At 49.4% G+C, this 12681-nt stretch overlaps 1 protein-coding gene across 2 annotated transcripts in view; it reads right to left on the bottom strand.

The window, feature by feature from the left end:
- Positions 1 to 12681, bottom strand: part of LOC124116845 (nuclear pore membrane glycoprotein 210-like) — an 82332-nt gene that overhangs the window by 14635 nt on the left and 55016 nt on the right. For both annotated transcript variants that reach the window (XM_048385670.1, XM_048385671.1), the window contains 10 exons: positions 12550 to 12677; positions 12131 to 12266; positions 11630 to 11692; positions 11185 to 11364; positions 10602 to 10682; positions 7168 to 7299; positions 6720 to 6875; positions 6341 to 6432; positions 5749 to 5920; positions 4164 to 4336 (listed from right to left, as the gene is read on the bottom strand). In XM_048385670.1, the coding sequence (XP_048241627.1) occupies positions 4164 to 4336; positions 5749 to 5920; positions 6341 to 6432; positions 6720 to 6875; positions 7168 to 7299; positions 10602 to 10682; positions 11185 to 11364; positions 11630 to 11692; positions 12131 to 12266; positions 12550 to 12677 (1313 nt within the window). The remainder of the gene's footprint in view (positions 1 to 4163; positions 4337 to 5748; positions 5921 to 6340; positions 6433 to 6719; positions 6876 to 7167; positions 7300 to 10601; positions 10683 to 11184; positions 11365 to 11629; positions 11693 to 12130; positions 12267 to 12549; positions 12678 to 12681) is intronic.

Below are 12681 nucleotides of genomic sequence, written 5' to 3'. Positions count from 1 at the left end.
ACACCACCAGACTTTAGTACACTCACTCACCCACTCACACACTCACTCACCCACCCACTCACCCACTCACTCACCAATGAGGACTAGCAACCAGACACACATCCGCACACACACCACCAGACTGTAGTACACTCACTCACCCACCAATGAGGACTAGCAACCAGACACACATCAGCACACATACCACCAGACTATAGTACACTCACTCACCCACCAATGAGGACTAGCAACCAGACACACATCCGCACACACACCACCAGACTTTAGTACACTCACTCACCCACTCACACACTCACTCACCCACCCACTCACTCACCCACCAATGAGGACTAGCAACCAGACACACATCCGCACACATACCACCAGACTGTATTACACTCACTCACCCACTCACACACTCACTCACCAATGAGGACTAGCAACCAGACACACATCAGCACACATACCACCAGACTATAGTACACTCACTCACCCACCAATGAGGACTAGCAACCAGACACACATCAGCACACATACCACCAGACTATAGTACACTCACTCACCCACTCACTCACTCACCAAAGAGGACTAGCAACCAGACACACATCCGCACACATACCACCAGACTGTAGTACACTCACTCACCCACTCACTCACCCACCAATGAGGACTAGCAACCAGACACACATCAGCACACATACCACCAGACTGTAGTACACTCACTCACCCACTCACTCACCCACCAATGAGGACTAGCAACCAGACACACATCCGCACACACACCACCAGACTGTAGTACACTGACTCACCCACCAATGAGGACTAGCAACCAGACACACATCCGCACACATACCACCAGACTGTAGTACACTCACTCACCAATGAGGACTAGCAACCAGACACACATCCGCACACATACCACCAGACTATAGTACACTCACTCACCCACCAATGAGGACGAGCAACCAGACACACATCCGCACACACACCACCAGACTGTAGTACACCCACTCACTCACCAATGAGGACTAGCAACCAGACACACATCCGCACACACACCACCAGACTGTAGTACACTCACTCACCCACCAATGAGGACTAGCAACCAGACACACATCAGCACACACACCACCAGACTGTAGTACACTCACTCACCCACCAATGAGGACTAGCAACCAGACACACATCAGCACACACACCACCAGACTACAGTACACTCACTCACCCACTCACACACTCACCAAAGAGGACTAGCATCCAGACACACATCCGCACACATACCACCAGACTACAGTACACTCACTCACCCACTCACACACTCACCAAAGAGGACTAGCAACCAGTCACACATCAGCACACATACCACCAGACTATAGTACACTCACTCACCCACTCACTCACTCACCAATAAGGACTAGCAACCAGACACACATCCGCACACATACCACCAGACTGTAGTACACTCACTCACCCACTCACTCACTCACTCACTCACCAATGAGGACTAGCAACCAGACACACATCAGCACACATACCACCAGACTATAGTACACTCACTCACCCACTCACACACTCACTCACCCACCCACTCACTCACCAATGAGGACTAGCAACCAGACACACATCAGCACACATACCACCAGACTATAGTACACTCACTCACCCACTCACTCACCAATGAGGACTAGCAACCAGACACACATCAGCACACATACCACCAGACTGTAGTACACTCACTCACCCACTCACACACTCACTCACCCACCCACTCACTCACTCACCAATGAGGACTAGCAACCAGACACACATCAGCACACATACCACCAGACTGTAGTACACTCACTCACCCACTCACACACTCACTCACTCACTCACCAATGAGGACTAGCAACCAGACACACATCAGCACACATACCACCAGACTATAGTACACTCACTCACCCACCAATGAGGACTAGCAACCAGACACACATCCGCACACACACCACCAGACTTTAGTACACTCACTCACCCACTCACTCACCCACCCACTCACTCACTCACCCACCAATGAGGACTAGCAACCAGACACACATCCGCACACACACCACCAGACTTTAGTACACTCACTCACCCACTCACACACTCACTCACCCACCCACTCACCCACTCACTCACTCACTCACCAATGAGGACTAGCAACCAGACACACATCAGCACACACACCACCAGACTGTAGTACACTCACTCACCCACCAATGAGGACTAGCAACCAGACACACATCAGCACACATACCACCAGACTATAGTACACTCACTCACCCACCAATGAGGACTAGCAACCAGACACACATCCGCACACACACCACCAGACTTTAGTACACTCACTCACCCACTCACACACTCACTCACCCACCCACTCACTCACCCACCAATGAGGACTAGCAACCAGACACACATCCGCACACATACCACCAGACTGTAGTACACTCACTCACCCACTCACACACTCACTCACCAATGAGGACTAGCAACCAGACACACATCAGCACACATACCACCAGACTATAGTACACTCACTCACCCACCAATGAGGACTAGCAACCAGACACACATCAGCACACATACCACCAGACTATAGTACACTCACTCACCCACTCACTCACTCACCAAAGAGGACTAGCAACCAGACACACATCCGCACACATACCACCAGACTGTAGTACACTCACTCACCCACTCACTCACCCACCAATGAGGACTAGCAACCAGACACACATCAGCACACATACCACCAGACTGTAGTACACTCACTCACCCACTCACTCACCCACCAATGAGGACTAGCAACCAGACACACATCCGCACACACACCACCAGACTGTAGTACACTGACTCACCCACCAATGAGGACTAGCAACCAGACACACATCCGCACACATACCACCAGACTGTAGTACACTCACTCACCAATGAGGACTAGCAACCAGACACACATCCGCACACATACCACCAGACTATAGTACACTCACTCACCCACCAATGAGGACGAGCAACCAGACACACATCCGCACACACACCACCAGACTGTAGTACACCCACTCACTCACCAATGAGGACTAGCAACCAGACACACATCCGCACACACACCACCAGACTGTAGTACACTCACTCACCCACCAATGAGGACTAGCAACCAGACACACATCAGCACACACACCACCAGACTGTAGTACACTCACTCACCCACCAATGAGGACTAGCAACCAGACACACATCAGCACACACACCACCAGACTGTAGTACACTCACTCACCCACCAATGAGGACTAGCAACCAGACACACATCAGCACACACACCACCAGACTGTAGTACACTCACTCACCCACCAATGAGGACTAGCAACCAGACACACATCAGCACACACACCACCAGACTGTAGTACACTCACTCACCCACCAATGAGGACTAGCAACCAGACACACATCAGCACACACACCACCAGACTGTAGTACACTCACTCACCCACCAATGAGGACTAGCAACCAGACACACATCAGCACACACACCACCAGACTGTAGTACACTCACTCACCCACCAATGAGGACTAGCAACCGGACACACATCAGCACACACACCACCAGACTGTAGTACACTCACTCACCCACCAATGAGGACTAGCAACCAGACACACATCAGCACACATACCACCAGACTGTAGTACACTCACTCACCCACCAAAGAGGACTAGCAACCAGACACACATCAGCACACATACCACCACTGTAGTACCATACAAGCCTGCAAGTTCTCTCCGATCAAAAGATCAACATGTGCTGGTGGTGCCATAGTCATGTACCAACCATAGACGATAGGTCATGTCAACATGCTGGCCCATTGCTATGGTACAATCTGCCACAATAGATCTGACTAGATTAATCATTGTGCATTTGTTAATTCGAAATTTTTCTTTAGAAGTTCTTAACTTGATATAATTTAAATTAATCACAAGCACATGAACCATGAACCACCACCATGCCAAGTTCAGGTCCTTGGGGGCTATTCTGCAGAGGAAATGCTACTGGGGCAAGGCTGACAAATAAGATTTATCCTATCAATTCATCCTTGTAATTTCAATAAGAAACTGAAAGAAACCTTTGACAGATTTAGTAAAGATGTATTCAGAGAATCACAGTCCCTCACCTGCTGCATCTCATCTGAAGCTGAACGCTGGTGGCGTAGAACGGCATTCCGGTGTCGTCATGGTAACTGATGGAGAACTTGAGCGTGGTGCCGACGGGTATACTGGTCAGGTGACCGGAGGATGTGAGGAAGGGAGTGTCTGCGTTGATCATCACAAAGGAGACGGGTTTCACCTGAAGATGAAGAAACCACATGATGAATAGATGAAACATAGGTGAGTGAGTGAACAGTAAGACAACATGTGAAACTTAGCAAGTAACCATTTCATTCAAACATGAATGTGCGATTGATCCTGATGTGATCCTCGTACAACAGGAACGGGCGACCTCGCCTTACGTGATAATCATACAACGGGAACAGGCAACCTCGCCTCTGTTCAACGGAAACAGCCGACCTCACCTAACATGGGCCTCCACACAAGAGGAACATGTGACCTACCCTCACGTGAGGCTCAATACAAGAGGAACAGGCGACCTCGCCTTATGTGAGTCTCCATACAAGAGGAACAGGCGACCTCGCCTTACGTGAGTCTCCATACAAGAGGAACAGGCGACCTCGCCTTATGTGAGTCTCCATACAAGAGGAACAGGCGACCTCGCCTTACGTGAGCCTCCATACAAGAGGAACAGGCGACCTCACCTGACATGGACCTCCACACAAGAGGAACATGTGACCTAACCTCACGGGAGTCTCCATACAAGAGGAGCAGGCGACCTCGCCTTACCTGAGCCTCCATACAAGAGGAACAGGCGACCTCGCCTCCAAAAAACAGGAACAGCCGACCTCACCTAACATGGGCCTCCACACAAGAGGAACAGGCGACCTCGCCTTACGTGAGTCTCCATACAAGAGGAACAGGCGACCCCGCCTTACGTGAGCCTCCATACAAGAGGAACAGGCGACCTCAACTCACGTGGGCCTCTGTTCAACAGGAACAGCCGACCTCACCTGACATGGGCCTCCACACAAGAGGAACATGTGACCTAACCTCACGGGAGTCTCCATACAAGAGGAGCAGGCGACCTCGCCTTACCTGAGCCTCCATACAAGAGGAACAGGCGACCTCGCCTCCAAAAAACAGGAACAGCCGACCTCACCTAACATGGGCCTCCACACAAGAGGAACAGGCGACCTCGCCTTACGTGAGTCTCCATACAAGAGGAACAGGCGACCTCGCCTTACGTGAGCCTCCATACAAGAGGAACAGGCGACCTCAACTCACGTGGGCCTCTGTTCAACAGGAACAGCCGACCTCACCTGACATGGACCTCCACACAAGAGGAACATGTGACCTAACCTCATGGGAGTCTCCATACAAGAGGAGCAGGCGACCTCGCCTTACCTGAGCCTCCATACAAGAGGAACAGGCGACCTCGCCTCCACAAAACAGGAACAGACGACCTCACCATAAGAGGTCCTCATACAATAGGAACTGGCGATTTAACTTTCATACTGATGCAGCCACAGATCCTGCCACAAATAAGGGGTGCTACTCTGCACAATGAACAATGGCACTTTACAAGACTGGGTCTGGAGAAGATGAAGACGTAGAGTTCACCACAGTGTATCAGATTGACAGCTTTACCTTGACGAGAATGACAAGGGTCTGGTTGACGCCGAAGTCCTCCTGAGCGATTACGTGGAGAGCAGCAGTGCCTGTCAGCGCCCCTGAGACGAGCACGCCGTTCTGCTTCATGGTGACGATGGACTTGCCACTGTTTTGCAGGACGTGGTAGGTCAGACGCGCTGCCAGATCTCTGCCGGGGAAATTTGTCATCATAAAAAAATGTAACGTTACTTTCCAAGCTGACATTAACTCTAACAGACAAATGAATTCAATTATTCTCCAAAATGGTTTTGAAAATCTTTCCTTTAATTATCGGGTATTTGACTGAAAGTCTTTTTTTATTCATGCAACACAGACTGAATAATATAAAATAAAAAAATCTTGAATGTATTTTGTATTGAAATATATTCAATCTTTTTACTATTTGAGCATTGTCTGAAATATGGCAACCAACCCACTGCTTATGCCTCCCTTGCCAGTCAGACACCTGTTGGTCTTGATGGTATTGACCAATCAGAAGTCACCTACCTGTTTGTCTTGATGGTATTGACCAATCAGAAGTCACCTACCCGTTTGTCTTGATGGTACTGACCAATCAGAAGTCACCTACCTGTTTGTCTTGATGGTGGTCTCGGTGTTGGGGGTGATGAGGATGTGACCGTCACAGACGCTGGGGTTCACCAAGGACAACTTCTCAAACACCTGATGTCACAACGAATATGAGGAGTTAAAGAACCACACACATCTTACAGTCAAACAGATAATCAGCAGGTGACAATATTACAGTGATGTTACAGCATGTTCACTAAATGTGCTGAAGTGAAACAAGTCGTAGATGTTGACCACTCTCGTGAACCTAAAAGCATGGGTAAGGGGCGGACAGGCAAAATCACAATCAGGGCAAATCTGGGATTCAAACCCATGACTATCACATTCTGACTATAACTGCGCCTACTGTTCTATTGTAATGCTTCCTGTCCACATCTCACCTGTATCTGGATCTCGTCTCGCAGCACGATGTTGCCTGTGACCTGGTTCGAACTCTGCTGTGAAGGTGTCACACGCAGGCTGACAGTCACATGACCAGCTTCAAGGGCAAACAGTCGCTTAGCGAAGTCACTTTCCTCCGAAAACAGAATGTTGCTCTGAAACATTACATAACACCATTTCACTAATTGTTCAATTTTATTGTAATGAATAATTCTAAAGATTTACACCATGTGACCTAAGGACTTTTGTTGCATGCTATAAATAGACATGACTGTAACAATGTGCACTGACATCAAGAAGACGTCCCACCTGTTATTTAACCCATCTTCTCCACCAATGTATCAGTTGGTTACCGGTATACCTAAATCCTCTTTCAAGGAGAGTGCTTGCTCATTTCCTTTGGTTCATATGCCTGGATAAAGAAAGTAGAGAAGAAATGTGGCTCACCTTGTGGTACACGGACTTGAGGGAGACGAGCTCACGGCTGTTGACGGACCAGTGGAAGGACAATGGTGGCAGGGAGCTGCCGAAGGTGAAGGGCGTTTCATGTTCCGTTAGTCCGACTGCATACACAGGCAGCTGAATCAAGCAGAGAGAGCGGGTGAGACTCAGACCTGCTACCCTGCTCACACACATCACAGACGTACACACATCACAGACGTACACACATCACAGACACAGGCAGCTGAGTCAAGCAGAGAGAGCGGGTGAGACTCAGACCTGCTACCCTGCTCACACACATCACAGACGTACACACATCACAGACGTACACACATCACAGACGTACACACATCACAGACGTACACACATCACAGACGTACACACATCACAGACACAGGCAGCTGAATCAAGCAGAGAGAGCGGGTGAGACTCAGACCTGCTACCCTGCTCACACACATCACAGACGTACACACATCACAGACGTACACACATCACAGACACAGGCAGCTGAATCAAGCAGAGAGAGCGGGTGAGACTCAGACCTGCTACCCTGCTCACACACATCACAGACGTACACACATCACAGACGTACACACATCACAGACACAGGCAGCTGAATCAAGCAGAGAGAGCGGGTGAGACTCAGACCTGCTACCCTGCTCACACACATCACAGACGTACACACATCACAGACGTACACACATCACAGACACAGGCAGCTGAATCAAGCAGAGAGAGCGGGTGAGACTCAGACCTGCTACCCTGCTCACACACATCACAGACGTACACACATCATAGACGTACACACATCACAGACACAGGCAGCTGAATCAAGCAGAGAGAGCGGGTGAGACTCAGACCTGCTACCCTGCTCACACACATCACAGACGTACACACATCACAGACGTACACACATCACAGACACAGGCAGCTGAATCAAGCAGAGAGAGCGGGTGAGACTCAGACCTGCTACCCTGCTCACACACATCACAGACGTACACACATCACAGACGTACACACATCACAGACACAGGCAGCTGAATCAAGCAGAGAGAGCGGGTGAGACTCAGACCTGCTACCCTGCTCACACACATCACAGACGTACACACATCACAGACGTACACACATCACAGACGTACACACATCACAGACACAGGCAGCTGAATCAAGCAGAGAGAGCGGGTGAGACTCAGACCTGCTACCCTGCTCACACACATCACAGACGTACACACATCACAGACGTACACACATCACAGACGTACACACATCACAGACACAGGCAGCTGAATCAAGCAGAGAGAGCGGGTGAGACTCAGACCTGCTACCCTGCTCACACACATCACAGACGTACACACATCACAGACGTACACACATCACAGACGTACACACATCACAGACGTACACACATCACAGACACAGGCAGCTGAATCAAGCAGAGAGAGCGGGTGAGACTCAGACCTGCTACCCTGCTCACACACATCACAGACGTACACACATCACAGACGTACACACATCACAGACACAGGCAGCTGAATCAAGCAGAGAGAGCGGGTGAGACTCAGACCTGCTACCCTGCTCACACACATCACAGACGTACACACATCACAGACGTACACACGTACACACATCACAGACGTACACACATCACAGACACAGGCAGCTGAATCAAGCAGAGAGAGCGGGTGAGACTCAGGCCTGCTACCCTGCTCACACACATCACAGACGTACACACATCACAGACGTACACACATCACAGACGTACACACATCACAGACACAGGCAGCTGAATCAAGCAGAGAGAGCGGGTGAGACTCAGACCTGCTACCCTGCTCACACACATCACAGACGTACACACATCACAGACGTACACACATCACAGACGTACACACATCACAGACACAGGCAGCTGAATCAAGCAGAGAGAGCGGGTGAGACTCAGACCTGCTACCCTGCTCACACACATCACAGACGTACACACATCACAGACGTACACACATCACAGACACAGGCAGCTGAATCAAGCAGAGAGAGCGGGTGAGACTCAGACCTGCTACCCTGCTCACACACATCACAGACGTACACACATCACAGACGTACACACATCACAGACGTACACACATCAGACGTACACACATCACAGACGTACACACATCACAGACGTACACACATCACAGACACAGGCAGCTGAATCAAGCAGAGAGAGCGGGTGAGACTCAGACCTGCTACCCTGCTCACACACATCACAGACGTACACACATCACAGACGTACACACATCAGACGTACACACATCACAGACACAGGCAGCTGAATCAAGCAGAGAGAGCGGGTGAGACTCAGACCTGCTACCCTGCTCACACACATCACAGACGTACACACATCACAGACGTACACACATCACAGACGTACACACATCACAGACGTACACACATCACAGACGTACACACATCACAGACGTACACACATCACAGACACAGGCAGCTGAATCAAGCAGAGAGAGCGGGTGAGACTCAGACCTGCTACCCTGCTCACACACATCACAGACGTACACACATCACAGACGTACACACATCACAGACACAGGCAGCTGAGTCAAGTAGAGAGAGCGGGTGAGACTCAGACCGGAAATTATTTAGGCATCTCGAAGTACATGAGTGTGTGTGGTGTGTGGGTGTTTGGTGTGTGTGAGAGTTTTATAGTGCTAGCCCACTGAGATACGATGTTATAGATGGATTTAACGTCCTTTCACATGACATGGCTGGGATATATGAGCAGATGCTGCTTCCACTTGGCCACGGAGGCGCTCTAATCAACATACAATATTTAGTGTGTGTGTTAGTGTTAGTGTGTGTGCGTGTGTGTTAGTGTTAGTGCGTGTGTGTTAGTGTGTGTGCGTGTGTGTTAGTGTTAGTGTGTGTGCGTGTGTGTTAGTGTGTGTGCGTGTGTGTTAGTGTTAGTGCGTGTTAGTGTGTGTGCGTGTGTGTTAGTGTTAGTGTGTGTGCGTGTGTGAGCAAGTTAAGACTTGGGGTGAGTGAGTTCAGTTTCATGAGGCTCACAGCAACAATACAGCAGATTTTGGGGAACAAAGACCGTGGTTCCCACACTGAGCCACACTACACATACCACAAGCAGGATATAACTCCATGAAGCCCCATGGTGAGTGAGCTAGGTTTTTGCAATGTCAGCAATATTACCCCGAGGGTCACAAACAATCATCTACACATACTCATGTGGAGAATCAAACCCGGGTTTTACTCCTGACAAGCCAGCACTCTCCCCACTGGGTGGTCGCGGTTTGAATGGTTCAGTTTCCAGAACACAGACTGCTTGACATTCACAATGAACTTAAGAATGTTTTCAAATTTAGCAGCGATATAGGAGGATGCCTTGATAATATCATGAAAATATGCTAATGCCATTTGTATCCAAGTTGATAGCTCACCTGAATGCCCGTCTGCACCCGCGTAAGTGGGGAGTAGATCCTCACGCCGGCCAGCATCACCACATTGACGACAGCATCGTCCTGGAGACGAGAAACATGATGAACATTGGGACCAAGAAATGAGCGACTCTTAAAGGCATGGCAGTGTTGGACAACCTGCTTCGTCTAGGAACACTCACACAAATGATAATCTCTCCATCTATCAACTTTTAACAGTGATTCTGAAGTTGTATAATTTGTTTGTATGTTGTGTAACGCTGCACTCAGCAATATTCCAGCTATATGACGGTGGTCTGCAAATAATCGAGTCTGGACCAGACAATCCAGTGATTGACTTCATGACCATCGATCCACCCAATTGGGAAACAATGACATGCATCAACCAAGTCAGTGATCCTGAACACCCGATCCCATTAGTCGCCTGTTACAACAAGCATAGTCACCTTTTACAGCAAGCATGGGTTGCTGAAGACCTATTCTACCTCAGATCTTCACGGGTCAGTTGTATAATGTATATACATAATCATTCTTATTAAGATACCCTTGGACTATTGGGGGTGTATATTCTTTAATGATCACTTACTTGTGAGTAGACGACAGTTTCCCCTGTGATTGGGTCGGTACCGACAGCTTTCCCCACAACACGTGTGGTGCCGAGTTCGAGCCCCTCCAGCAGCCCGCTGGACGCCACGGTGGAGATGCTGCTGTCCATGACGGAGAACTCGATGGTGCTCTGGGGCTGCGGCCCGCCCGTAGCTCGGACCTGGGGGGGGGAGGGGAAGGTGCAGTGTTACAAACAGATACCTCATGGAAAGTCTTGCAGTGTTACAGACACCTCATGGAAAGTCTCATCAAGTCTGGACCAGACAAACCAGTGATTGAAAGCATGAACCACAATCCATCGGGTCACAGGGCTTGACCACCAATCCATAAAGTGCCTCTTATGACAAGCCTAAATGACTGGAAGCAAGTCTATCCTGGAATCTCCACAGAAAGATGAACTGGGAACTATTTTTGGTAGCACTTACCTGGAACTTGGCACCGACGATGATGGTGATATTCTTGGGTTCAAGACGAAGGGGAGGGAACACCTGCAACAGCAACAGCAACAGCAATCATCATCACCAGCGTTCTTACAGAGCACTCATCTTCATCTTATCGCCAGTGCATCTTCACACAGCAACTTTTCACTGACCATTCCATCTCTTCTCTTCCTATACTTAATTTTTTACAACTTATTCTACGACAAAATGGGGCACCTGTATTACAATGTCGAACGAATAAAACACCACAAAAAACATGCAACCAAATAACAATCGGTTCAAGCTGCAGTTTGGATGTGTGAAGAAGCTACCGGTAGTTGACGGGGATTTACTTCTTTGGTCATGTGGACAAGGCATCTGACCTTGGATCACAAAGTCTGAGGTTCGAATCTCATGATGTATGAAAATACTGCAAGTCACAACATGAATTCACTCAGCACATTCCATAATTCCTTGTAGGTTATTTTGTAATCACTGGACACTTACCTCGACTGGTTTGGGGGTGCTGTAGATGGTCTCCCCGGAGGGGAGGTTGACGAACGCGGTGAGCGAGGTGTGCCCTACCACGGCTCCGTACACCGTGTACACTGCTGAGAGCTTGTCATCCTTGTCTGCAGACGCCCTAACAACAGATGAACGAGTTTGTGAGAGAGTTAATGTGAGAGAGTTAATGTGAGCTGTTGTAAGATGTTTGAATCTGGAGCTGACACACCATCGTCTGAAAGCCTGGACAAATACTTAATTCTTGGGTTTGATGATTTCTGGTGGTACATCAGTGTCAGAGAGAGGAGCGTTGCCATGTCAACCACTTACCTGACAGTGATGATGTCCGACGCAGGCTCCAGCTTGAGGCCCATGAGGGAGAAGAAGCTTGAGAGAAGAGCGTTGCCATGTCAACCACTTACCTGACAGTGATGATGTCCGACGCAGGCTCCAGCTTGAGGCCCATGAGGGAGAAGAAGCTTGAGAGAAGAGCGTTGCCGTGGACGTCCAGGACCTGTACCCTGGCCTTCAGCTCCTTCCGTACCTCGACCTGG

This window comes from Haliotis rufescens, unplaced genomic scaffold (assembly GCF_023055435.1).
Source record: "Haliotis rufescens isolate VD_foot unplaced genomic scaffold, xgHalRufe1.0.p SCAF_6, whole genome shotgun sequence".
Lineage (NCBI taxonomy): Eukaryota > Metazoa > Mollusca > Gastropoda > Lepetellida > Haliotidae > Haliotis > Haliotis rufescens.
The sequence above is the reverse complement of the archived record's forward strand: the minus strand, read 5'-3'. Positions and strand labels throughout refer to the sequence as shown.